Source organism: Colletotrichum fructicola (genome assembly GCF_000319635.2).
Source record: "Colletotrichum fructicola Nara gc5 chromosome Unknown KSG_Nara_v1_contig08, whole genome shotgun sequence".
NCBI lineage: Eukaryota > Fungi > Ascomycota > Sordariomycetes > Glomerellales > Glomerellaceae > Colletotrichum > Colletotrichum fructicola.
The window spans coordinates 1,276,555-1,303,254 of NW_027094058.1; the positions used below are offsets into that span (position 1 = coordinate 1,276,555).

General features: G+C 53.1%; 7 protein-coding genes across 7 annotated transcripts; 4 read left to right on the forward strand and 3 right to left on the reverse strand.

Annotated features, from left to right (window-relative positions):
- Positions 1 to 1,387: 1,387 nt before the first annotated feature.
- CGGC5_v013410 (uncharacterized protein) lies at positions 1,388 to 1,805 on the forward strand (the record flags this gene model as incomplete). Its single annotated transcript, XM_032036138.1, has 3 exons — positions 1,388 to 1,430; positions 1,503 to 1,645; positions 1,719 to 1,805. The coding sequence occupies 3 exons, from the start codon at positions 1,388 to 1,390 to the stop codon at positions 1,803 to 1,805; spliced, it is 273 nt and encodes a 90-aa protein (XP_031884719.1).
- A 167-nt stretch (positions 1,806 to 1,972) lies between these two features.
- On the reverse strand, positions 1,973 to 4,516 carry CGGC5_v013411 (uncharacterized protein; the record flags this gene model as incomplete). Its single annotated transcript, XM_032036139.1, has 1 exon — positions 1,973 to 4,516. One exon carries the CDS (start codon positions 4,514 to 4,516, stop codon positions 1,973 to 1,975), a length of 2,544 nt encoding a protein of 847 aa, XP_031884709.1.
- A 356-nt stretch (positions 4,517 to 4,872) lies between these two features.
- Positions 4,873 to 7,464, reverse strand: CGGC5_v013412 (uncharacterized protein; the record flags this gene model as incomplete). Its single annotated transcript, XM_032036140.1, has 1 exon — positions 4,873 to 7,464. The coding sequence occupies one exon, from the start codon at positions 7,462 to 7,464 to the stop codon at positions 4,873 to 4,875; it is 2,592 nt and encodes an 863-aa protein (XP_031884710.1).
- A 1,256-nt stretch (positions 7,465 to 8,720) lies between these two features.
- On the reverse strand, positions 8,721 to 10,643 carry CGGC5_v013413 (uncharacterized protein; the record flags this gene model as incomplete). Its single annotated transcript, XM_032036141.1, has 2 exons — positions 8,721 to 10,491; positions 10,546 to 10,643. The coding sequence occupies 2 exons, from the start codon at positions 10,641 to 10,643 to the stop codon at positions 8,721 to 8,723; spliced, it is 1,869 nt and encodes a 622-aa protein (XP_031884711.1).
- A 1,605-nt stretch (positions 10,644 to 12,248) lies between these two features.
- On the forward strand, positions 12,249 to 13,811 carry CGGC5_v013414 (uncharacterized protein; the record flags this gene model as incomplete). Its single annotated transcript, XM_032036142.1, has 1 exon — positions 12,249 to 13,811. The coding sequence occupies one exon, from the start codon at positions 12,249 to 12,251 to the stop codon at positions 13,809 to 13,811; it is 1,563 nt and encodes a 520-aa protein (XP_031884712.1).
- Positions 13,812 to 14,814: 1,003 nt separating this feature from the next.
- Positions 14,815 to 15,768, forward strand: CGGC5_v013415 (uncharacterized protein; the record flags this gene model as incomplete). The annotated part of the gene is made up of 4 exons (XM_066152926.1): positions 14,815 to 14,850; positions 14,908 to 15,337; positions 15,434 to 15,477; positions 15,565 to 15,768. The coding sequence occupies 4 exons, from the start codon at positions 14,815 to 14,817 to the stop codon at positions 15,766 to 15,768; spliced, it is 714 nt and encodes a 237-aa protein (XP_066007823.1).
- Positions 15,769 to 22,718: 6,950 nt separating this feature from the next.
- hmt1-0 (Heavy metal tolerance protein) lies at positions 22,719 to 26,473 on the forward strand (the record flags this gene model as incomplete). Its single annotated transcript, XM_032036144.1, has 7 exons — positions 22,719 to 23,471; positions 23,548 to 24,959; positions 25,007 to 25,177; positions 25,237 to 25,567; positions 25,623 to 25,985; positions 26,035 to 26,073; positions 26,258 to 26,473. 7 exons carry the CDS (start codon positions 22,719 to 22,721, stop codon positions 26,471 to 26,473), a joined length of 3,285 nt encoding a protein of 1,094 aa, XP_031884705.1.
- Positions 26,474 to 26,700: the final 227 nt, after the last annotated feature.

The following is a 26,700-nucleotide window of genomic DNA, read 5'->3' on the forward strand; positions in this document are numbered from 1 at the left end:
TAAACAAAAACTTAGAGAAAAAGAATTTGCTACTTGTCTGCGTGCCATAAACGTATTAAAAGCAACTCAGATCAGGGAGAAACATCGAGCCGACCTGTGTAGAGGGTTTCATGCCCTTCCTCCAAGGGAGGTTTTTGGGATTGGGAGTTTCCCATTACGTGACTAGTCGCATGAATGTTCCAGGGAGAGCTCGAATTTCCAGTTTCGTGATGCAGATCGTTCGCTCTTCAGGATTGCTGTCACGTCGTACTATATTGCGTAAATGTCTCTAAGACTGTACATGACTTGTTTGTGACTTGTTGATCGACGTTATCAGAGAAGTTTCGATACCCTGCAGAGTACTACTTGAAAACTATGTACATCTTACACATACCTCATATAATTGTCTTTACTATGATCTTTGTGATTAAGTACTGTTTCTACCGTCGTCGCTGTTACTCTCATTTCATTGTAATCGGCGTCGTCGTCCTTGCGGTTGGCTTGCAACCACCGTCCATCCGAACAGCAACACTTTGTTAGAGATCGTGACGCCATCCTACGTCGACTTGGAGTCGTATCCCTTCGACAATCCTTCCTGGTGCTTCAGTGATGAATCTTACGTGAGACGGTGACTTCAAACCGATTCAAAAGCGCACAAGTGTTAGCTGAGCAAGTTAAACCGGTGATCCGCCGAACACTGTGGGCTGTGAGACATCCGAAAGCCGTTTTCCCATTGGCTTCGAACCGAAATATCCGATCAGGGCAGGTTTTGGCCCACATTCACAAACGTGGCCAAGCAGCAATGAACCCTAGTGCTTACGTAAAGCACTTAGTTGCTCGCCTGAGAATTTATGTTATATCATGTCTTGAATTAGTTCCCAGTTTCAACCGCCGCCAAGAAGGGCAAATCGACGTATTGCAACCCCCCGCAGAGACCGGTATACATGTCCACAACTGTGCAAGGTTGACGCACGCTTCTTGTAACCAGAAATTCGCTCCCCTGTGATCACAGTTCTTTGCTTACGCTCTACTGGTTAGCTCACACACTTGAGCGCCGATTGAGCATATCCATTACGTGTGCGTGCGATGGAGCACCGACATACGATTCTAGAGAATAGCCTAAGAGTTTCTTTTGTTTTAGACACCGTTTAGTTCAGGTTCAAGGCTGCGACTATCCGGAGGATCACATCTATATGCGGTGCCGCAGGGCGTTCTCCGATATACGAATATGCGTGTGGTTTGGTCGATGATGACATGCATGCGATACAATTGTTGAAAAACCTCAGATCTATAAGAACCATGTGTTCACCCACAATACTTTGTCCATCTCTGCACTTCTATCGCCACTAGATTGCTTCCAAGCACCGTTCAACTTCGCTACTTTTGACTCATCTGCCATTCCGTCAACATGCGCTTTGCCCAGCTTTTCATGCTTGCCGCCACCATCTCTGGTACGATGAACTCTTTGCTTGCCACTTTTCACGTTGAAGAAGGCTCCCCCAGTGACTAACTCTGAATCACAGGTGCATTTGCTGGCAAGAACTGCAAATGCCAGGACCCAAGCGGTAAAGGCCCTCAGTGGAACGACCTGACCAAGCAATGTTGCAACGGAGATGTCAATGCCGGCTGCTTCTTTGCACCCAGCTTTCCCGGCCCCAACAACCAGGTTCGTTACTTTGCCTCTTCAGAAATAGCCATGTGACCATTCTTGGTAAACACTGTGCTGACCTTTCTGGCAGTGCACTGGAGTTGGCAACTGTCTCAACTCCGGTGCTTTCAATGATTGCTGCAAGAGTAAGGGGGCTCCTGGAGCCTACTGCTGGTAATCAAATTCTCTTAACCTTGCCGGAGAAGAAAAAAATGAATCATCCTCCTTTGTGTGGCGGAAGTATGAGGGAACACTAGAATAAGAGAACAATGTACTAGAATACACGGCGGGAATGGCATCGACCTTGCTCAGATGCTGGTCTATTTTGAATGAAAAGACTACTCCTCACTTGAGTCTCGGTACGCTCACAATCTTCGTTATGCCCGGTTTACCGTCCAGTTCCTCGTCAGTGTCAACATCATCCACGACTCGTACATGGACTCCGATGATCTCCAGCACTGTCCCACAAATACTCCCTCCTTCAGAAATGAAGCTATTTAGAACCACCGCAGCGGTCTCCAACAACCGACGATCCTGTAGAGGTTCACCAAAACCAGCTGTCGCCCGGAGAATCCATCCTACAACAAACGGCAACTGTCTCTCATGATCAATGTACGCCGGTGTGAACAGCTCCCTCAGCAAGGGATCGCACTGATCTTTGATACCCCGGAGCAACTCCCAGCACCGGCGATGCATCAGGGGGTAGGAAAATGCAATATCCGAAGTCTCGCTCTGCAGTGCCCAGAGAAGCGACCTGATAAGCTTCTCGGGGGGCAAGCGTCCCCGATCCGACGCCAACTTCTTTTTCTTGCCCTTGCGGATTTCTGCCAATTGCTTTGGGTCTGTGACTCGAGCCACGCTGATGACGCCATCGTCTCTGTCTTCCTCCTCCCACTCACTACGCGATAGAACGTTGTCGACGCGCTCGGCGGTCCAATCCATGCCAGACCCACGTCGCGTATATCGATCCTGGAACATGACGGACACGGGCGCACCTTTCTCGATGCCGCGGGGGCCGGATCGCGACGTCAGAGGCACGTTCGCTCGCCTCTTACCATCTTTCGCAAAGAATGCGGCAGATGCCCCCATCTGTAGACAGAACATTTTGTGGTAATCTTCCGGTGTGGAGGGGGGCTCACCGACGTAAAAAGTACCTGGGCCGAAGGAGCTTCGCACCACATGCATATCGTCCCATCGTCCCTCTAGAAGGCCTTCTTTTGCTACGGCATTGTAGAGGTGTTCCGTATATGTGATGGACCCCCATGCATTAGCTACGCTAATACCTATGTCGTAGAGCTCAAGACGGAAGTGGTGTAGAATTAGACCAGACATAACGGGCGACTGTCTGAGAAGACTGTACTGCCGGCTCTTAGGCGAGAGAGACATACCCTCTTTGCGGGCACGATCCACAATGATCTTGTTGATGGGATCCGTACCGAGCCATTCGATAACAGACTTTGCGTATATCAAGGGTGCGTCGTGCTTCGTGGTCCAGCTGTCAATCTTGAGATCTTTGTGAAACTCCAGGTGACTTTCGAGGTTATTGCGCATGATGTTGGTTTCGGTGCTCATTTCCTGGAATCCTCTTTCCACTTCATCCCCTAGAATATGATGGATGTCAAGGAAGACCTGTGCGGCAAAGACGAGGTAGAATGGGACATCTTTCGTGGTGTCCATATCTCGCATGCCACGGAGGAACTCGTCCTCCACCGGCCAGTCTGGAAGTGACCGAATGACTGCCATGTCTTCAGGAGACTTCGTCTCAAACTTGCTGGTGAGATCGTACGTTCCAAAGAAGCCTGGCTTAAAAAGAGGCAGCATGTTGGGTTGTAACACCGCCTGGAACTCCTTGAGGAATTTGTATGCAATGGTGTATGTTGCGTTCGCGATGTCGTAAGTTTTGCAGTTGAACGTCACTCCGTTGTTCGCTCCTTCGACCGAAAGACCCAGATCCTCAAGGCTGAATCCGCCTGAAAGAGCTGCCGCGAAATAGTGCAGCCTAGCAATTCTCCAAACACCGCCATGAGATCGGAACAGAGGTATAACCTCATCTGCCACGTTACGCGGAAGCTCTATAGCGGTATTCGTCGCAACGGCGGCTACTGCAAGGTCGATCACCCCATTGTGGTAGTTCTCCCACATCGACACAATCTGAACTCGGATCTTGCGGAGGTCTTCCAGCATGACAGAGTATGCGAACATAGCATCTTCCAACTCGGAATATGCAGCTTGCTCGGCTTCGTAAACCGCCATGTCGACGCCTTTGTCGGGCTCGGGTCTCTTGATATCTGGTGCATTTTTTGAGCACTGGGAGGGCTCATCCAACTCCAGCGCTCCAAAACTGCTCGGCAGCGCATCAGCAAAGAAGGAAGAGCTTGACTCTTGCCATGTTGCGGTAGCGGTTTGCATGCGGGGCCGCAGAGCTTCCCGGACTTGCTTGAGAATCCCAGTAAAGTGAGCGTGAGTGCTTTGGGACCTTTTTTCTATCTTTACACCGTGCTCGATGAGCTGATTGCTGAAGGAAGAGCGTACATCGATGACCCGGTTGATGGTGGTGACGAAAGATGCCGGAACATCCACGACCGGGTTCTCACAATCGGCGATGAACTTAGCAAGCGGTACAAAGTCCTTGATAGCCACAATATATTTGGTCGGAACGCGCTTTTGCGTGCGTTTCTTCTTCTTCTTTGGTGCTGCGACAGGCGTCAGTAGGCCGGCGGTGAACCCACGAGCCTTAGCTGTGGAGGCGAGCCATGAAGCCACGGAATCAGTGTCCTGCTTGTACTCCCGCCAGACATTTTCAGAGGATCTGGAAGCATTTTGATGTTTTCGATGCTTGATAGCAAAGTTACTAGCAAAATTCGAAATACGAGATGAACAGAGAATCATGTGCGCTGCGAGTAGGGTCGGTTTCAGGTCAACTCATGCAAACACCCGATGATGTGGCTTGAGTATGTGGCTGGATGCAGTGGCGCCCTCCATCGTCAGCAGGGGTCAGGAAGTGAACCTCTCACCTACTCCGTCATACTTCTTTAGAAACCTAGATGGAAACATGAATCGAATTGGCTTTATCTGTCTAGTCACTTTCTAACTTTCATCTGTGCCGTTCTCCTCATCCTCATTGTCCTCATCTACCTTTCAACGCGTGCAAACAAGCAATAACCTCCAAGCATATGTGAAAAGTTGAGAAGGAAGAGGAGGTCTCCCATTCACCATACAAGCGAAAGAACATTCGTCCAGGAGGTTTATCTTCGTGACTCTCCCTCTCCAGGCTCGACATGGCAAAACTCCTTGAGGCCCTTCCCACAGAGGTATTCCTCCACCGGATGGCCTTGCGTCTTAATGAAATGATTGAAATGATCGGCAACACACCGCATGGCGAAGAGACCGTCATACTCTTTGGCATCGGCATCGCAACTTTTGAACAATAACTGGACAGCAAGTTGCATTTCAATGTCTTCCTCTGCCATACCCGGTGACAGAAACTCTTTGAGGGCCTCCATTACGATGCCCTTGATGACTTTCATCGTTGATCGAGCCGAGCGATGGAACTCAAGATACGGAAATTCAAACTCCACTGACTCTTCTTGAAGAGCCATTCTGAGCTGTATGGCCGTATTCCACGGACTGAGGCGATTCCCCGCCTCGGTGTCATTCTCTTCATTTGGCTTTGGCCGGGATTTGGCCTCCTCTTTGCCCTGGACTTTGCTCGCGATCTTCTTGAAACGGTTGGCACCATGGTCGCCAAATACGGTCTCTCCATGTCTTGTGGTGCTTTCAGCAATGTTCCTTACAAGCAACTCGGTCCATTCCGTCGTTGACTCGTCGTACGAGTATTTGGAAACGAGACTGGTAAAAGTTGAAGCAACCTGTTCGTGCTGTATGAGACGCTTCTCGGCTTGGGGTGCGATTTTGGTCCCCGCAGCATCGGTATTGGCCTTGCCCGCCTTCTTCTTGTGCAAATTGGCAAAGTTCACAGCTGAAAATCCCAACTGTAGACTGTACTTCCTGTAGAAGTCTTTTCCGTCTGTGGGAGGTGGTCCAGTGAAAAGCTTGCTCTCGAGACCAGCTCTTGAGAGCGCAATCTCCAAGTCCCTCCAAGGCTCCCGCAGGAGGCCAAGCTGCTTTACCGCGTTGTAGACATGTGCAGTACTGGCGAAAGTGGCCCAGAAATTGGCAAGATCGATGCCAGCCTCCTTCATGTGGTTGCGGCAGTAGGCAACAACAAGACCGGACATGTAGGGAGAGTCCCTGAAGAAGGACGCTTCTGCAACCTGCTGCGTTGGTGTGCCGGAAATTAGAAGCTTGGCCTGATGGCATGGGTCCTTCAGAAGCTTGTCCATCATCTCGATCATGTCCCTCGCAATTCTGTCGCGTGCGACAGGCCACATGCTCGGCTGCGTCGCCACAACCAGAGAACGCTCGAAATCAGTCTTGCCACCCATCTCGTGGTTGAGATCGGCCTTCATACTGTTGAGTTCTTCGACCATCTTCTGAGAGGGATTCATGGTCAGAATACCTAGGTTTTGCTGTATGTCCACGTGGATCTGCGCTGCAAGAACAAGATAGAAGGGGACAGAGCCCGTGGCTTTCATCTCCCGGATGCCACGCAGTATCTCATCCTCGACGGGCCACTCTGACTTTGTCACATGACTGCTGAGAATGAGGTAGTTTGAAACCAAGCGGATGACTGCGTCTTGGTCCTGCTCAAATCGCTGGCTGCCAGACAGTCCACGCTTTTCCATGACCCAATCGAGTGACTTCGGGCCCGAAAACATGGGGACCTCCAGGTCTTTTCCCTCCTTCATAGACTGAAGACAGGCATTAAGGGTTGCGTAGACACAAAGTAGGGATCGGTCGTATGTCGTGTACATGTCTTCGGACATAAGCGTCGTGCCTTGGCTGTAACTGAGGGTTTCCGTATCAGGACCATTCTTGGCACAGACGAGCGCGACGAATTGCTGAGCTACCTCCCAAACACCTCCTTGAGCTTCGAAGATGGGAAGAATATCCTTGACAGCGTGGTTCGCGAGATCAACGGCGGCTGATGTGGTGAGCGCGGCCGCAGACAGGGTGAGTTCTCCGCGGGCATTTCTGCCCCAGGTGTCAATGATCACTACACGAACTCTTGCGAGATCGCTTGCCATCAAGGCGAAGATGATGATCGCGTCCAGGGTGTTGAGCTCGTCTGAGGTTTCCGCTTCGTATTCTGGTGCGTGAGACGCCGGAGCCGCAGGAGCCGCCTGGGACATGGGTTTGTCGATATCTGGAGCGTTCAGGAAGTCGGTCGAGGGATCCTCGAAGTCCAGAGCAGCAAACCGGTTTGTAGTCTCCTCGTCTGATAAAGCAACAAACTGCCGGGTCTTCGCCACATCCTTGGGAACCAGTATATCTTGGACCTTTTCGATAATCCCCACGAAATAAGCATGCGCTTCGACGGCGTGGGCATCCAGGCCGCTAAAATCCTTCACCTTTGAGGCGAAATCCGATCGGGCAGTGATGACCCTGTTGATCGTGTTCACGATGGACGGAGGGGTGCTGATCGCTGGCTTGATCGAGGCTACGGACTCAGCCAGGGGCACGAAGTTTCGGATGGCCACCTTGTATCTCGATGGCCGTCCGTTGTCATTTCTCTTGCCGGTGTGATCTCCCATGGAGGTGTCATCCCCCTTGGCGGTCTGCGTCTCTGTCTTCGATCCGTCTCCGGGCTCGTTACCAGCAGAGGCCACATCACCTTTGTATCCGTGAGACCGAGCAGTCAGAGCGAGCCAGGAAGCCAACACATCAGTGTCGCGCTTGTACTCTCGATAAGTGCTGGCCAGCGACAGAGGAAGCATGTTGCAGGCTTTCTGAAGAATAACGCTTGACGTTTGTAGAGACTCGTTCAAATGAGGAGGAGTCAAGCGATAGGGTTATGACAGCGAGATTGAAGACGTGTTTTCGAAGGCTCAATATCTGTCAGATCGTCGTCTGCTTGATGGACTCTGACGTCTCGGGGAACGACCAGGAGATCGGGCCTTTATATCAAATTCGACTACGCTACCTATGCCTCTGTCATTTTTGATGAAGCCAAACACCTTCCCTCAAGGGAGACCTAGGCATTGACTGCGGACTCGGACCTCCTATTGTTACCTCAGGGCCTTTGAGCTCACCATTGTCTCTTCCGCGAGGACTCTCCCTTGAGCACGTAAGCGACGCGGTTGGCCACAAACACCCGCATCCGGAGTACAATGGTGTCAACGATGACATGAGAATAAAGATGTCAGCCAGGTATCTCAGGTCAGCCAGAGGTTGAACGTACCGAACACCTGTCGCCGTGGCCAGAGCTATGACTGCCCGGCTTGAACAGGTACGGTGCACCACTACCACACGTCCAACAGGTACAAAGAGTTTGATGCCAGCTTTCTTCCAACATCTCTGGTTCATACCAACCGCCTTCCTAGTAGAGACCTGACGAATCTGAACAGAACCGGACACATCTTACTGATAATCGATATGTCGGAGGTCGCTCAATCATCGGTCAGGTTGATGATCTCGGTTCGCCTCGAGAAGACTAGGAGTCGTTGGACTTCTCCTTGTCAGCGTCCTTGTCGGCGTCCTTCATCTAGGTTCCCTTCTCGGCATCACAAACAAAGAGTGTGCGGACCGTTGTTGTGAAACTTTTCTTGTACTATGAAATCTACCTAGTCTAGGAAACCCAAACCTCGTGTAACCCTGGAGCTGAATACCTGAAAGATCCCATTTCCATTCGACGCAAAGTTATGACTGATACATCAAATCTGACTCTGAGAAGACTGAGCCGCCCGTCTATACACATTCCGAAACCTCGTACCAAATTTGACCCCAGTCGAAGCCTATGAAAGCAAGTGAAGAGTAGAAAATTCTCTCTGAAAAAGGTCGAAAGCAATCTTTGACGTCACAGTGCGGTTGACGTGTGACACATTGAAGCAAAAGCAAGTTCGATGGCGTCAACTCATTGATTTGACCACCATGAGAGCCAATTCTGATCAGCTCGAGAAGCTTTGCTCTGAGACATTGAAGTGTCTTCAGAGCCAGACATAGTTGCCTTGTTTGTCGATTTTCGATGGACACACTAGACATCTGAGGCCACCGAGATAGAGTTCCAATCCGGGTTTGACGGCCCTCCGCTTCCATTTCCACGGCGTCTGCCCCAGCCACGGCCCCTAGTGCCAGATTGCCCTGCATGGTCTGCAGTATTGCCGTCTCTGCCTGTGATTGCAGATGCGTGAGGCTCGTTCGAGAACGAGGGCTCGCTGCCGCTCGGATGCTGAGGTCTTGCGCCACCTCGCCCACGCTTTCCACTGCCGCGCTTGTTTTGCTCGGCTCTTCCGCGACGGGCAGGCTCGCCATTTCCATGGCCCGAGGGCAGGACAGACTTTGCATTGACCTGGAAACAGGAAGGTGGCTGCAGGTGAGCTTGACGAACCTGCTGTGAATCGTTGCCCTGCCCAGCCGAATCTCCTTGTTCCTGCTGCTTCTTTTTCCTATTTCTCCGCTTGTTCTTCTTCTTTCCAGGCATGCCATCCGCCTCCACATCTGTGTGATTGACTTGCCCGTGGGACCAAGCAGGGTGATTGCCGGTGGGATTCTCTGAGACGTTGTGGATGTTGCTCGCATCACTGATTGGAAGTGGCTCAGTGATGACTGTGGATAGGTTGGACAGCTGGGACTCAATAGGAGCTCCAATTTCGAAGGCATTGCCAGAGTAGCCGTTGTCTCGCGATGAATATCTCGCCTCTACGGCGCGAAGATTGCCACGGGAGCCCTTCCCTCCTCGCGGCTTGCGATGTTGGTGGCTGTCAGGTCGTTGATTGTTGCCAAGGCGCGAGTCTCTGCCGATGCTTTGAGCTTCCTGACGCAGAGTCTTGGGAGTGAAAGCTTCTGAACTAGAGACACCGTGGGTAGTAGCACCAGGGACAAAAGAGCGTGCGCCCGAGCGAATTGCCGAAGGACGTGGGAATCGAGCCTTAGCGGTGTCATCAAGATAAATCTTCCGGATTCTGATTTCCTCGGGGTCGTGAAACCAAGGCAGCCACTCGCCACACGGCTTAGGACAGCAGAGGTTCACAACACGCTTGAATCTTCGATCTTTTTGCTGGCGAGTCTTAGCCGCGTACATCATTTGGTCTGTCGTAGAGATTCCCCAGGCGTGCTGTCTCTTGCGCATCCTGTCTTGCCCGTCTCTTTCCAAGTGCAATTCGTGGGAGAACTCAGAAGGCAGGATGGGCCCAAAGTAGTCAATAAGGCCGGTGACGGGGCGACTGAACCAGTAGAATGTCTCGGTGAGGGAGTCTCTGAAGAGCTTCTCATCGTCGTGTCCTGTCGAGAGCAGATCAAACGCCTCAATGAAGTCCAGCATGAATTCAGAATGCCACACCTCATCCCAGTCGCGGGTTTTGTTCTTGAGCTTGTTCCAGCAGTCTTGGGTGACTTCGAGGAGAGAGACGAACATGTGTCTCAGGATAGAAAGAAGAGGGCGGTGAACAAAACGGTCGCCCAGAATGACCGTCTTGGCCATTGTGGCAAGCTTCATCTGGGGAATTTCCAGACGGCTTTCCATCCAAGGACCTCGCATGATGGCGTTGATTTGGTCGTCGAAGACTCTGGGAGGCACAACCCGGACGCCGCGAACCTTCATTTCGAAGAACCAACCGTGCGCGATGTTGAGATAGAACTCGAAGGCTTCGACATCGACGTCGTCGAGGAAGATCGTTTGCTCAAGGGTCTCCTTGAAGAAGCCGAAGAGGCAGCATTCGAAATACATCGAACCCGCAACGATGACGTCGCGAAAGACAATGAATACCTTGCCGCCGCAGTGTAGGTGGACATAGTCGTCGACATGCCTGACTTCTGTCAGTAGCTGAGAAGGAAAGAGCCGAAAAGCTCGCCGAACTTACAAATCAACCACAGGATTTCCACTTCTGGCGGTGGCTATTCCATTGGCGACCGCTGCCATGTTGACCGCGTTGGGTCTCAAGTCAATGATGTCGGCCATGATAGGTAGGTGTGGACTCCAAAACTGCGAGTTTCGGGGTGTCTATTGTCGCTGAGACTGGTCTTTTCGTCTAAGATTCGGATAGATATTCGTAAGATATGGACAGCCAAGACGTCGGGTGCGAAGAGCCGAAGGTTGTGCAGGACGGCGGAGAAGGGGGATAGAGTTGGAACTGCTCGATCGTTAGTAGTGCCAGCGCGTTGGATTGAGCAGTCACCCACATAGGATATGATGGCGTGTGGTTTGATCGGCTTTCTTTGGAGCAGGTAATTCGACGACGAAGAAAAAAAGGAGCCTTGAGGCGATGCGAGTCGATAGGACCCTGACGGAAGAGGGGATTCAGGCCTGACAAGGGTCCTGCGCAGTGTAAGTCGAGAGGTAGATGGAAAGAAGAGGCGGTCTGTGGCTTGACCGAGGTGTTGATGGAGAAGGAGAGTTGTGGGAAGGAAGTGGAAGCCTTGACGCGACTGGCGAAAATATTCCTGGCCTGGAACCCTCTGGCCGGCTCTTTCCCTTATTGCAAGAGCCTCAAAGGCTGCCAAAGGGCAGGTAGACAGGTAGCTGCACTGCCGCAACTGGTGCAACTGATGATATTTGCGTCACTTTCGGTTTAGTGCAGTCGGATTAAGCGGGTGCAAAGCAGCACACACCACTGTGACCTTCTCGGAGGCGGGGCTTCCGGACTGGGCCGGAGCTGGGCCGGTTGCCGCCCCACTTTCGACCGAACCTGCTCCGGCGGCGTCTCGGATCTTCTCAAATTCCGAAGAAAAGACACGAGGGACTCGATTACCGCAGCCGGGCCTTCCCAAACTCGTGGGAATAGGAACTTTGACTTGATTACTTGTCCGATCTTACCAGGCCAGCGTCACTGTGACCTTGCACGTGGAGAACGGCATTGTCGCTTTCTGTAGTAAAACTCGTAAGTTGTCTAGTGACTTACTTATCAAGCACACTTTGAGCAGCTCATACATCCCGTATCAGAGCTGAATTCATGCCGAACAGTCAGAAGAGGTGACGGGGTCGATAGGGTCGATTTACACAGTGCTGGAACGAAATACACACGCCCCAGTGAACCCCGCCGTGATTGCTGAAGAAGCGCTCAGGAATTTGGAGCCAACTTGCCGAATCTGCCCCCCATCATTCTCCATCAATCTAGGGATACCTTGCTGAGTCTTCGACAGAAAACTGCGAATCGCATCGAATAAATGAGTAAATAGTTATCTTCGGTGTCTTGGAAGCCTTTGAAGGCCAGCGAAAGCCTCATTAGTTGCATCGATCTCTGCAGGGTAGGTACTGCTCCTTCAAGGTCCTATTGCCTTGCGTGGAGTCTTCCCTGCCTGCTTTGATGCTCCTTCTTGTGGGAAATTCAAGGCGGCTCTTTCTTGTTCCTTCCGTTCTTCGCGAACGTACATGCTGCGGCTGTTGCCTTTGAAGAGTCCGAGGCAGGCGTCCGTTTGGCCGTTTGACTCACAGCTTCTCTTAGTCACCTCCGATCCTGCGTCCTCTTAGGGCCTTTGCGCTTAAATTGCACCGTTCTTTCGTCTCAAACCAAAGAATCTCGCCACATTCCCACCTCGTCGTTGTTTCTCTTCAACCTCTCCAAACATGGGAGGCTCCGTCTTTACCGCGGGCGACAAGCCTCTCAACACCCCTCGAATGCCTCCCGAGGTCTACGAGCGCGTCAAGGCCGAGTGCCACGCTGCTCTTAGAAAGATTTACCTCTGCGTCGCTAGCCCCATCGAAGGTCCAGCCAAGAAAGACTACGGTGATATCGACATCCTGGTTGCCTTGGAGAGATCCATCGTACTGGGGGACTCCCATTCAGATTACCCGCCCTTTGGAAAAGACGGGAAGAAGGACGCCTGCAAGGCCATTCAAGAAGCTATAGGGGCACCATTTCTCAAAGTCGAGAAGCAAACCGACCATTACGCCGTTCGATGGCCTGATACCGGCACTGTGGCAGAGGGAGAAGACACCTCGACCTCAACTTCCGGGCGATACTGCCAGATTGACATCGCCATCTGCGACAACTTGGAACAACTTCATTGGAAGCTGTTTAAGCATGCTCATGGAGACCTTTGGAGCATCCTCGGCACAATCATCCGACCATACGGCCTCACGGTAGATGAAGAGTCTCTATGGGTGCGCATAGTCGAGATGGAGAAGTTCGACAGGAAGAGGGCTAGAGTGCTCCTCACGCAGGATCCTTACGAAATCCTTACTTTCCTTGGCTTGGCTGACGACAGCCACATCTGGGACTCAACGTTCGAATCGCTTGAAGATATGTATGAGTACGCCGCCACATGCCGCTTTTTCTGCTCTCTTCCTCCCTCAAACCAGTCATCGCCAGCAGCACCCGCTACTCCTACGCGGACTGCCTCACCCTCAACCACAATGTCGACCAAGTCTCCCGCAAGCTCGAGCTCACTTCCACCTCCTACGCCCGCAAGTTCCGTTCCCTCATCGAGAAGTCAAGCCTCGGTATTGCCAGCTACGCCCTCAACGCGGACTCCTACTGCCACTGCCGACGTACAGATACCTGAGCCGAGCAAGAAGAAGCTGAACCACAGCGACAGGAAGCGCATGACCTCCCGACAAGCCTACAGCGACTTCATCAACAAGTTCATCCCCCAGTGCCGAAAGGAGGGTAGGTTTACTCAGGTCCCGGGAACCATCATGTCAGTTCGCGCGGAGGCTTTCGAGAGATTCCCAGGAGTCAAGGAGGTATTCGAGACACGGCACACTGAATTTCTCAACGACCAGGACATTCTTACCATCATGGCAAAACTCAAAAGCAGTTGTATCCCTGCTATCGACACCACGGACCCCAAACAGTGCCAGTACCGCGGCTGTCAGAGCAAAGCTCTGAAGAGAATTATATTCGAGGGCAACGACAGCTACGGCGGTATCGTTCCAGAGGAGCCGCTCAAGGACAGATTCGGCAGATGGAATGTCGACAGAGTCGAGCAGTTTGTCAAGAAGCACATGGATGCCATCGGAAAGATTGCCTACGAGCAGAATCAGCAGGCATATGCCAAGCGAAAGCGACGGGAGGAGAGCGAGGAGCAGCACAAGAAGGACCCCAACGGCTGCAATACGCCCAAGCTCACCGAGTCAGGGAAATGTGAGGCTTGTGGGGGAGGTGCTTTGGAGGGGGTAGAGGCGTAATACGGAGAGGAAGGCGTTCAAGGGCGTTTCACGGTTGATTTTCTCATAGTGCTCCATTTGGAGTAGCTCTCGTTGAGCCAAATTGCGGTGAGAGGAAGACCAAGAGCTCATGACGCAAATCAGTAACACTCGAAGTTGATGAGGGTATCGAGAGAGTTTGTAATAGGAGCTCAATAAATGGGAGTCTTGAGACAGGATGATACCCTTCATGATGCCTCAAAGATACCTATAGACAATAAGGTCAATCGAATGCTGACAGCTATGCCTTCTTTTACCATAATCTAGACTCCTTCCTTCTTTATAGCCTTCTAGGTGACCACCAGTTAGATCCCCTCGACCGGTCAACACCACAACATCGCGGTACCAGGACGACATCATAGCTACTCAGCCGCAGCCCTCCTCTTGCGGCTTGAATGAGAGTGCCTTGCCCTAACGACATAATCATGCCCCACGCCAAAAAGAGGTCCTTGAAGAGATTTCTGTTTTGTTTTCTGCTGGCTCTCCTTTTGTCTCCTTTTTCCTCCGGACCACTTTCTCGTGATTTTGCTGGGGCCGCCTTTTTCGTCCATCACCATTTTTCAGCTCTATCCTTGCTGTCCTTGTCGTCTTTGGCTGTCGTCGTCTTTGGCTCTCGTCGTCTTTGGCTCTCGTCGTCTTTGGCTCTCGTCGTCTTTGGCTCTCGTCATCTTTAGCTCTCGTCGCCTCCAGCTTTCATCATCTCTGGCCTTTTTCGTCTCTGGCTTTCTTCGTCTCTGGCTTTCTTCGTCTCTGGCTTTCTTCGTCTCTGGCTTTCTTCGTCTCTGGCCTTCATCGCCATTGGCTTTCGTCATCTTCGGCTTTCGTCCTCGTCCGTCTCCAGCTTTCATCACCGTCCTTGTCGTATTTGGCGTCCAGCATCGTCCTTCACCTTCTCCAAGACCCTCCGGTAGATTGGCCCCTTTCTTCACTTCTGAGGAAGCCAGCTGACCGCGAAAGCAGATAAATACCATTAGCCTCGCCCACCATGTCCCGCGGCCCTGCCTACGACGCCCCCGCCGCCGTACGTACAAGCCCCTCTTGATTACTCTACGGACGAAGACTGACGACGACGATACAGAACGACGGCCAGGCCTCCCCCTCCCCCTCCCTCGAGGAGCGTGGTCGTCGCCGTGCCCGCGCCGCCACCACCCCCATCCCTGCCAGTCCCTCCTCCTCGTCTTCCGCCGCTCTCCCCGTTGGCCCCCTCTCCCCTGCCGTCAACGCCCGCGCCCGCGTCCTCGCCAGCGTCCGTCTTCGTCCTTCCCCGGCCCGCACCCCCTCCTACGGGTCTGCCGCCTCCTCCCCCGCTGCCGCTGCCACCCCCCTGCGCGCCACCTTCGACGAGGCCCCTGCCTTTGCCCCCGCCGTCCGCCGCGCCGCCAGCCCCCTCCCCCGCGCCAGCTCCCCCATCGCCATCCCTGGCGCTGCTGAGCGCAACCGCGTCCACCGCCGCCGCACCGTTGGTGACGCCGCCAGCGGCAGCGGCAGCGACGACGACCTCTTCGGAGGTGGTTACGGCAGGCCTCCTTAGGAGGGTCGCCGCCGTGCTACCTCCGATACCTCGCGCCCTGGCGGCTACTCCGCGGAGGAGCTCTCCGCTCAAGCCACTCGCCTCCGCGAGCGCATCGGCGTTGGCCGTGGCTGGGTTGTGAGTTACCCCTTTTTTGTCTCCCGGCGTCTTCCGGCGTCGTTCCTCACCGTCGTCCTTGTTTTATGCGTACTAATACCTTCGAAGGACCCCGCCGGCCGTCTCCGCGCCCTCCCCCACGGTGCCCGTCTGCCGCCTCCCCCCTCCCTCACCGAGGAGGACCTTGCTCGCGCCCGAGCCTTGTCCCCCACCTATCCTCGGGGCCCCTCTCCTCCTCCTCCCCCTCCCCAGACGGAGGAGGAGTATATGAGGGGTGTCGAGGAGCGGGCCAATGAGTACCACGCCTTCTAAAAGGGGTGCTTCTTTCTGCCGTCTCCCCCACCACGGCGAGAGCAGACGACGACGACGATGATGATACGCTGAGAGGGGACAGAGGCCCTTGCGGGCCTCTGTCCCAGGATAGTCACCGATAGCTTCTGCTGCTAAAGCAGCAATAGACCGCTTTCCGGTCTTCATCTTCTTGTGCCTATTCCTTTGTGAATACTTCTACGTATGTTATCGTGAACAGTTACTTGCAGGCAGATGTTTCCGAGCCCCTTTAATGTTGGCTTTCTCGAAACCTTCATCGTCACTCATTTCTGCTAGCGTCAAAGACGTATTCCCTGCGAATCGTCTATAGTACATAACGCTCGACTTGCAATTCTAAATCAACAACGGAAACATCACTCATTTATCGTTATCATGATGTGTTTCGATCTTCTTCAAATCTCAGCACCGCGCTGGCAATTGTTACACTCGCTGCGGGGAGAAATCTATAACGTGTGTCGCTAAATATCAGATAGACACCACGAGCTCTAGCGTCAAGCTGGGAATCTAATACCTCATGCATAAAGGCCTCGCTCTTGTTCATCATTTGCACGACAGCGGCAATAGATTACTATCTTGTCGTAGACGTGATACTACCCTGGTATCTGTAGTGAGATGGTCATGACTGCGAATTGAAGCCATGCCTCGGATGTACGAGTCGCTCTTGGCAGGAGGTATTCCTATCATCTGGACAGGATACTCTAGACATGATACGAGACAACGAAGACCTACACGTATAGAGTCTTTAAGCATTCGCTTTCAATCAACATGCCAATCACCTGCTCACAAGGCACGAACGTGTCGACGCATGAAAACGACGACTATACGACAGACGCGGAGATTCCCATCGTGACTATCTCATCTTGATGATACTCAGTCTAAAGCATCCAGCTACTGTATAAAGCCTAACCACCCGGCCTGATTCAAGTGTGCAAATCAATTCTTCGGCGATCCCGTACTTGAAAGCGGCACCCAAACCAATGTGGAATCTCACCACACCTTTCAAAAGCATCACACCTTTCAAAAGATGACAAGTCTTTGGACATCAACGATAATGGTTAGCCAGTATATTCGTCGCAAATCTCGTCGAATATTCCAATGAGACCAGAGACTAACAGGGAAGATGACCATTCTTTCGCTAGCAGCCGCCTCGGAAGTCAGCCAGATCTTCATCTACCGGACGTGTTTCCAAGCTTGTTTCTTGTCTTTGAACATCAGCAACACAAACCTCCCTTCATATTGTGTCGTTTCTGAATCTCAAGGGCACCCCAAAGGTCCTTATGTAGGAACTCACCAGCCAGCCTGCACAATCAATGTCAATTTTGGGTTGCTGAGCTACCTTCAGGTACTTAATCTGCTCCATCTTCTATTGACACTCACCGGCAAATTGCAAAACTGCCTATCTCGTTCTCCTCCCCGCCAGATGGAAAGAGCTCAAAAGTCGAGGTCCTACGGTGCGTCTAACAAGCATTGCCCTTGCTCCAACGAAAACAGCGAGCCTCCTTATTCCTCGTTGTCTCCCTATTATTCAAAGCGATATATGTCAAACAACCTGAAAATATCATGTCGTAAGTGCCTTGAATTTCATTGCTGGTGCTATGCTTACTAACATGTTCCCCAAGAAGCTCATAAACTACATTTCGCCCTCCTGATCCGATAGCGCGACATTTGGGCCTGCTCTCGTCACTCCAGGCTGACCGGTTTGGTGGTCTCAAATACCTGTCTCAATGAAGATTGGCTGCCACGTATGCTACGCTTCATCGTCGCTTACCTTTCCATTTGCTACGGTTCCCAAGGTGAAAACAATCGCCCGGCAATGCTACCCTCGCCCTTGAGAGTCTCCGCACATGGACACGACGAGCCAACTAGCAGCCACTTTGAGGCTCATTATCACGACTCGTCTCTAAGATGAAGCAAGTCTGAGATTGGCATGAATAGCAGAAAGTTATTCGCATGTGCAGTCGACGGGTGAGCATGTCAAGATTTGTAGCAAGCAGGAAAGCTCTTCAGCCCACAATGTCCTAAGACAATATTGACCTGGTTACATCGTCCTGGAGGTTCGCGAGATTGAGACTGTCATGCGTGGCCCTATCAAAACCCCAGCGTGAAGAATAAGTCCTACCACCAACATCCTGACCTAGGTAACATGACATCCCAGGTCAGTAAGCCACAAGGCTTGTTGATCCTGCTGACCCGACAGAGGCAGCACCAGCACGGTGCGAGGCAACAAGATACCAGTTTGCAACCATGCCAGGCTGGCACCGACCCGATCCGGACGTAAGAATTCTAATTCCAACATCGGTTCGCACTTGCGTGCCGCAGGGTAGCACAGGCATGTGGTGTCTCACACACATTTCAGCCAGTAATTCCCCGTCAGCCTTGACGGGCGAGGTGCGCCAGTCCACTCTGTCCCTTGCTCGTCGCCCCTGCCAAAGCCTGGGGGGTTACAAAGAAGGTCCACAGATTGAGAAGCGCCTTGACTCCCTCCAGAACCCCCACGACAGAAGCAAGACAGCTTCCGTCGTTGGAATAGGTGAGGCGGGGTTCGAACGGGGCAGGACGATATGAGGCTCTCAATGCCAAGCACCGTTTACAAGCCAAACTTGCTTATCAGATGCTGCTTAGGCATGGACATCCCAGCTGATGGCATGCCAACAGCTTCGGACTCAATGACCGTCAACACACGACTCTATGCTTTTTTGACTTTTTTCTCGGCATTTGCCCAAGCCATGGGGAATGCGTGGGTTAGCGACGTTGTCTGGACTCCTCGGCGACAGAGACGCGGCACAGAGTTGGGGAACGAAGGCATGTCCGAGCCGGATGGCAACAGTACCCGGAACCGATGCGGAGAGGGTCAGGATTAGCAATCCAAATTCAAATTAAGCATCAAGGGAATGTGAGCTTTTGCCCCATGACCATCTTGAACAGTTAGTCGGCTTATCGGCCGAAAGGATATGCGAAGTCCTTTCGTCGGGGACCTCGTAAGATCAGATCAGATCAGACCATGGGCAAGTTGAACCGATTGCTCACTTGTAGATTGCAGTCGTACTATGTAAACCCAACGTGCCGCTGAAAAGGCCATGCGCGGAACAGGCAAGGTGCAATAGGATGCCCTTGCAATCCAGCCAGGGGTGCAGACAACATTGCTTTTTTGACCATCGAGATCACTGGCGGTGAGACAGGGAGATCCGTAGTGGGCTGGCGAGGCCAGAAGCGCGGGAGGATGTCGCTTGGCGCTTCAGCGGCACCTTCGTTACCGGACATGGATGCTGAAAGGTCGCAATCCGGTGAGCGGCGCTGGGGCTTGCTGTCAACGGAGGCCCGGAAGCTGGCCCGGATGGGATGACGGGCTGGCGCCGGCCCAAGTGTGAAAGCCCAAGAGCCCGGTCAGCGGTTTTTTATTCGGCCTTTAATGCTGCTGAGATGCTGCACTCGTGGCGGGTCTCGTAGAAAAACTAGGTGATTGGTAACAGCAGTCGGCCCAAGATGACGTCTGGCTGCACCATCAGGAGATGGACGCTGATAGAATGCGCTTTCACTGCAGCTTGCAGACCTCAAGGTGACAGCACTATGTACCTTGCATACTGACAGGGATACTGAGAGTGCTCAGCGCCAGGGATCCGTGCCACCAGTCTTGCAGCTACAGCTACGTAGCTGGATATGCTGCTGTTGGAGAATACATGTCCTTGATTGGCCTTGGCGATCACCGAGCTGAGGGAACGAATGCTCTAGAGACTCCCTACTGCGGTCAAACCGAGCCGCAGCGGTAGAAGCTGACCGTGGCACAAGACCAATAGTTGCCCCGAATATGTTGGCTGACATCTCGTAGAAGCCAGTCGGGCGGTGTTGGAAAAAATTGCTGAGCCAACTGGAAGAACAGGGGCACGGTTGGTCACCGGTCACCCTAATGCGCGTCGCTGCAGCTGCGCGTCCAGGGGGAAGACGTGGGTCGGCAGTAAGAATGGAACCCTCCAAGATAAATTCCGACTGGGGTATTCCGCTACTTGTTCAGTACTGCCCACCGAAGTCTAGGCAGCTGAGCGTCCGCTGTTCGTTCTTTTCCCATTGTGATTCATCACTGGCTCATTGCCTACGGCCTCCAGCAACCACCACAATGAACAGCAGAGCCGCGCCGTCGTGAGTCACGATGAGGCTCTGTATGTTGACCAAATTTGAGAACCGACTGTCTCGTGTACTCTCCAATGGCATTTTCTCGGGGGAGTGGGCTCTTTAAGAATGCTGACGGGTGAGACGAGCCTGCTGGATGCCTGAAAATAGGCAGTAGAGCCGCCGGGAGGTGCGCGCGTCATGGATCTAAACGAGCCTCGATGGCAAGGCAGTCTGGGGTTGCTTTTGGTATGCCGTATGAACCTAGGCAAGCCGGTGAATGATGCTGGTTCAGGTGTTGGACGACCCCAGAGCCAGGCACCCAGGCCGTCGGAGGGCCATGAAGGATGGTGAAAGCGATATCGACATGGCTTAAAGGTCCGAGACTCCCGTCTGTTCCCACGATGGCCTTGATGCCAGGTTCGCGCTCGCACCACCACGACGGCCTAGCCTCTCCAGCTACCCCACGTACCTGCGAAGAAGCTCGCCCCATTCCGCGAAGTGTCCTTGCTGGTGTCAGCCCATCTGTCTTTCTTTCTAGTTTGCGACGGCTGCTAGCCGGTGCATGGGAACAGACGGGGAAGCCCATTTCGACGGACCAGACAGCCATCTTAGGTTAACGGGCATCTTGGTGTATCCACCTCCACTTGCGCGTCATTACATCTGTTTGCAAGACTTGGAACCTTGATGGACACTTGATGAGCATCTGAGTCAGTACAGAAACCTCAACAGTTGATCCAAATATCTCCCATCGAGCTTGTCGCACGCAAACCAACAACGTTTCTTGTTCTGTCTTTTGATCAGCATCTCACTGTCTGTACGAGGGCAAACCACGGCGACGGCGATAGCGAACCAACCACTTGGACAAGCACCATCTGACAAGGGCATCTGCAGCGGCAATCTCAGACTGATTGCTCGGTATCATCCAGTCGGAATCGGCAGGTTGGCTACGGGAGCCTCGACCCAGGCGGACACGGGACGCAGCTTGCATCACGCATCACGGCTACCGGGGTGTGGTGAGAGTGTGTACGTGTGGGCGAAGCAACAGCGCAGTTGCAGGTCGGGTAACACGACCGTCTTCTTTCGGAATCTTGTTGTTTTCTCTCCATTGCTTGTCTGAAAAACTTTTCCTCTCCGCAGGTCTAGAAGAAGAAAGACCATCAGCTGGGCCACTTGTCCAATCTCTGAGGCGACACGGAGCAAACCATATCTGCAGCACATCGGTACGTGTCTCTACGTGGCCGTCCACGTCTGTCTCTGCACACGGCACGGAGACCGGGGCTCTTCGCCAAACAACGCTCCCGTTAGACGTGGGAGAGCGACATACATCGTCTGAGGAATCAGAAGAGCGTATCGCTTGAGCTCGATTGGGTTTTGGCACGGTAGGCAGGGCGAGACGAAGAGTGACGAGAGCGTGCTTGCAGAATCTGAGGGTCGCGCAGTACAGCGGGCAACTTGCACGCCCTTCTCCCTCGCATCTCATTTCAATCCCAGCCTACCCTGAGCCAAGGATACAAGGCCTCTTCTGGCGTTACACAAAGCAGAGGAATTCCCTTCAATCTGGCCAGAGCTGCTCTCCTGCATTGACCAGCGCGACCTAACGCAGGGCGAGCCGAGAGGTACGACAAGGCGAGACAAGAACGGTTGGGGTTTGGAGATTTGCAGCAACACGTTTTCGGTTGCATTTTTCACGTCTAATTTTTTTTTGAGAGTCCAGGGAGAAGGAACGAAAGGACTACGAATTTCGCGCCTTCCCGTCCGCCTCAACACTGTTCCTCCTTCTTTGGTAGCTACCTCCTACGTTGCCGTCCTTCCATCACCTTCGTACCTTCCTAGCTGGAAATCACGGACACGGACACAGCCTCGACTTGCCCCAATTGGATCCTCCCTCCCGCCGTGGCACCTCCCATTTAGGTGCCATATGACCGGAGTGACCTCCGTACCTCACTTCCGTACCTTCCCTGAGGAAGGTATTAGGTTAATCTCGCAATTGCCTTTGGCAGGAGCTGATCGATCCCCTGCATCGGACGCCTTCTCCTGAGACCTGCCGCCCTCAGCCATTCTTTGCTGTCCAGGATATTGGGGTCACTGACTGGCTCACGTTCCCTCCGCTCGGGCATCGGTCCTGCGCTGGCTTGACGCTCAACACAAGCTCTCTCTTTGTCAATTCCTGTGTCCTATCGTCATTGGATCCGGCGGCCGCTCCCGTTTGGCACCTGAACCTAAGTTCTCAGCAAGGTGTCTGGCTGGCTGTACTTTACTTGAAGCATCTGCCCGGGGTCATCGTGGCATCAAATCCCGTACCTTGCAGGTGTGGCATCGCTCCCTTCCTTCACACGCCTTTCTAGAGGCAAAAGGAATCAAAGGTAAGTCTGCCGTGCTCCAAGCCGTCTTCGCGTCACTTCCCAGGCGCCCTCTCTGCAATATCTTTGCCGGAAGGAATACACGAAACTGACTTCTGCCCGCTCAGGTCCGTTCGACGGCCATCTCATCCAAGCTCTCGGTTGGCGCTTGCTTGCCTTTTCTCCAACAGACTTCCGGGGAAGGAAACGAAACATCGACCAGACGCCTGGCAAGCACCTTCCCGTCTTCCCCGTCCTGCGTCTTCCTTGCTTCCGCCGGCGCTCGACATCGGACTACCTTGTCTGCCTCGTGCGTCCTGTCCAAGCTCCAACTTCAACTCCATCTACCATCTTCCTCCGAGCCGTTGCTCGTCTCTACCACCGTCCACTTTTCTTCATTCTCGTTGCCCAGCTCCATCGATTTTAGTTGCGTCGTTTTCCTTCTTCGGCTTGCTTTTACCAAACTCCACCACTTAATCCGCCGCAATGGCGTCCCTCGAAGAGCTTCTCGAAAGCCTTCACTACCTCTATCCGGCCGCGGCCTTCACGTACTTCGTAATTGCTTCTGCCGTTGCCGTCTGCACCCTTCAGACACTGAAGGCTTCCACCAACCCCGGAAAGGAAAATATCCCTCGCTCGTGGATCGTCAACCTGTTCGTCGCCTTCGTCCTGACCTACGTCGCTCAGCTGTCCATTATTGGCATCCAATCCATCATCCGTCAAGAATGGATTGGTCAGGAGCACGAGGTCATTGGTCTTTTATCTTGCGTTTTGGTTTTTGGCACCCAACTTGCTTTTCTCTCGGACACTGAGCACCCCGTATGGACTCCTTACTGGGGCTCTTGGGTCATCTCCATCGTGCTGGAGCCTTTCATCGCGGTCCCAGACCTCATCCTCCGACACTCCATCACCTTTGAGTACTGCCGTATCGGCCACCTTGTCTTCTCTGGCTTACGGTACTACCTTCTTCTGACCATATTCTCGATTTACGTTGTTCAACGAATCCGGGCTAGCCAGGAAGATGCCACCGATGAAGAAAGACAATCTCTTCTGGCTCAAGACGATCCCAAGTCACGTCTGAACAGCTCTGGTAGCGGTAGCCAGAGCTCAGGTTCCGGCTATGGATCAACCAGCCAGCCTGAGTCGTACTGGGAGGAGCGCCAGCGGAAGGCCCAAGAAGAGATGGAGAAGCGGCTGCAGGAGGAGGGCAACTGGCTCACCTATATCAAAGGCTTCACAGTAAGTTGGCTTCCGTCCAAGAGGCGTTTGTCGCAGTTCTGCATTGAAAGACATTTTTGCTGACTCGTATGTCTAGATTCTTTTCCCTTATTTCTGGCCCGTCGGTCAAAAGGCTCTCCAGTTCCGCCTCGTTCTTGTTGGCCTCTGCCTCCTTGCCGGAAATGCTCTGAATCTGCTCATCCCCCGGCAGTTCGGTATTATTGTCGATGAGCTCAAGGACAGAGACTTCAGCAGTGCCTGGATTGGTGTGGGCATCTACGGTCTGTTGAGGATCGCCGCCTCTGACGCCGGTATCGAGTTCTTGCGAGAGTGGCTTTACCTCCCCCTCGAGGTCTACGCTGATGGAGCCTTGAGCACCGCTGCGTACCGCCATATCCTCAACCTCTCGGCCGACTTCCACGACTCCAAGAGTACCTCTGATATCAGCTTGGCCATGTATGGGGGGTCCAGCATCTCCGACTTGCTCGAGTCTATATGCTTTCAGGCTCTTCCCATGCTCATTGACTTGGTCGTTGCTGTGGTCTACCTCTCCATCACCCTTGGACCGTACGAGGGCTTCATCACTATCACGACAAGCACTCTGTTTCTGTTCATCGCGACCAAGATGATAGCAGTCATGAAGGAGCGCCGACGAGCCCACTTGAATGCACAGTACGCCGAGCATTACGTACGCCAGACTGGAATCACGGGATGGCACACCGTCGCTTCCTTCAACCAGACCACGTACGAGGATGTTCGCTACTCCAACGCCATCCATACCCGCATCAACTGGACTAAGCGTGTCCGTCTTGGTTGGTTCACCGCTCAAGCTTTCCAATCTCTTGTCCTCCTGTGCGGTTTACTGGCCGGCTCGGTTCTGGCTGTTTACAGGATCAAGAACTCCAAGGCCACGCCTGGTGATCTGACCATGTTGCTGATGTACTGGGCCCAACTGACCTCACCACTCCGCTTCATGGCAAGCCTTGGTAAGAAAATTGGAAGCGACCTTATTGACGCCGAGCGCTTGTTGGACATCATGAAGAAGCAGCCCACCATTGTCAACAAGAAGGGCGCGCGTCCTTTAAAGCTCGTCGGTGGCAATGTTGATTTCAAAGATGTCAGTTTCAGCTACGACAAAAAGAAGAAGATCATCAACGGCATCAGCCTCTCTGTTCCCGGTGGCCAAACTGTGGCTTTCGTCGGCGCTACTGGTGCCGGCAAGTCCACCATGTTGAAGCTGCTCAACCGCTTCTACGACTCGACCGAGGGAACCATTCTCATCGATGGACAGAATGTCCGTGATGTGGATCTCCACAGTCTCCGTGACCGAATTGGCCTGGTCCCTCAGAACCCCATTTTGTTCGACGACACGATTATGAACAACATTCGTTACGCCAGAATCACGGCCTCGGACGATGAGGTTTTCGACGCTTGCAGGGCGGCTTGCATTCATGATAAGATCATGACCTTCACGGATGGCTACAATACGCGGGTTGGTGAGCGTGGAATGTGAGTAACTTGGAGCCTGCGAATGGAGCGAAGCTGACTTGTGACAGTAAACTTTCTGGCGGCGAACTTCAGCGTGTTGCTATCGCTCGTGCCATCCTCAAGCAGCCCGAGATCGTGCTCCTCGACGAGGCCACCAGCTCTGTGGACACCGATACTGAGCAGAAGATTCAGCACTCCTTTATGCAGCTTTGCAAGGGTCGAACGACGTTCATCGTTGCGTAAGTTCAGCTTGCCCCGAGCCCTGTCCTGTCCCATTTGCTAACCAAAGATGCATTAGCCACCGCCTGTCCACGATCATGAATGCTGACCGCATTGTGGTCATTGAAGATGGCGAGGTTGTTGAGCAGGGCAACCACGCTGACTTGGTGGTTGCCAAAGGCAGATATGCCGATCTGTGGTCCAAGCAGACGTTTTTGAAACCCAAGGATGACGACCCGACCGACGGAAAGCAGACTGACGCCACTGATGGCGAGACGTCCGAGTCTGTCAACACACAGAAGGCCAACGATAAGAAGCCGAAGGACGATTCCGCCCACGATGAGAACGGAAAGGGGGCCAATGATGCCAACAACGGAAGCGAGGGCAAGCCCAATGGTCACAAGAAAGAGGTAGAGTCAGTCGAAGATTCATCTTTGACAGATTCTAACCATTGATTGTGCCTAGGGATCCAAGCTGAACCCTGTTGCTGCGGAGTTTACCCCCAAGACTGCGGCTCTCGTCCACGCAGCCTCCAGAGTTCTCTTCACGACTCCCACTGCCTCGCCGACCCGTAGACGTGTCAAGAACTGGGCCAGCTCCCCTTCATCTGACGGCGACTTTCCCTCGGACATCCCGGCAAAGGGTCCTGTAGGAGACGACGGAGACGATTCCGATGGCGGGAGCGCAGACACCGTGATCAAAATGAACGTTCAGCTTAGAACTCCGCACGCAACCAGCCGTCGCTTTAACTCGAAGAGCGAGTCCACTGGACAGCCGGCAGACGATGACGAATCCCGGGACGATGGCGAAACCGATACCTCCAGTCCCGTAAGTGCGCTGAAAGGATGCGTTATGTTCTTCGCTGACTGGTTTACAGGAGCTACGACGAGTGTCTGCTCCGGCGTTGCCTATGAAGGTTAGCACCCCGGCAGCCAGGGAGATTACTACTCCCGTGACCGTCATCGTCAAAAAAATGTCGCCAAACCATAGAGGCCATGAGCAATCCTCTGAGAACGTCGATGTCCCTCACCAACAAACCTCGATTTCTCCTACCAAGTCTGAGTCGGTACCCTCTGGAAAAGAGAACACTCATCCTACAGCGCCTGCGCTCTCTTCCGACCATCCATCTCATCAATCGAACCAATTTCGGGGCGGTCGAGGACGGTCTCACCGTGGAAGAGGAGGTCGGTGGCGAGGTCGTCAGAACCATAACAAAACACCCGGAACACCCGTTCGCTCTGGCAATCAGGCCTAGGCCGGTAATCGGCACAATTGACCTACGTTTCCTACAACAGTTTTCCTTTTTCACGCACTGACTGATTCATTGCACCGTTCTTGGCCTTGGGTCCTTGTACCACCAACACCAAATTAGTCTGTCGCCGTGCCGTTTGACAGCCGCGTGGGCTGCATGGTATTATCTAGACGGAGGGGTCTGCGCAAGCCGGCATGTTAGAAGATCAAGGGTGGGTTTCCTATGTCAGTCTGAAGAGACGGTCAGTTGTTTTACCGCAAGGACACAGAAAATTGGCGCTGAAAGGTTTTA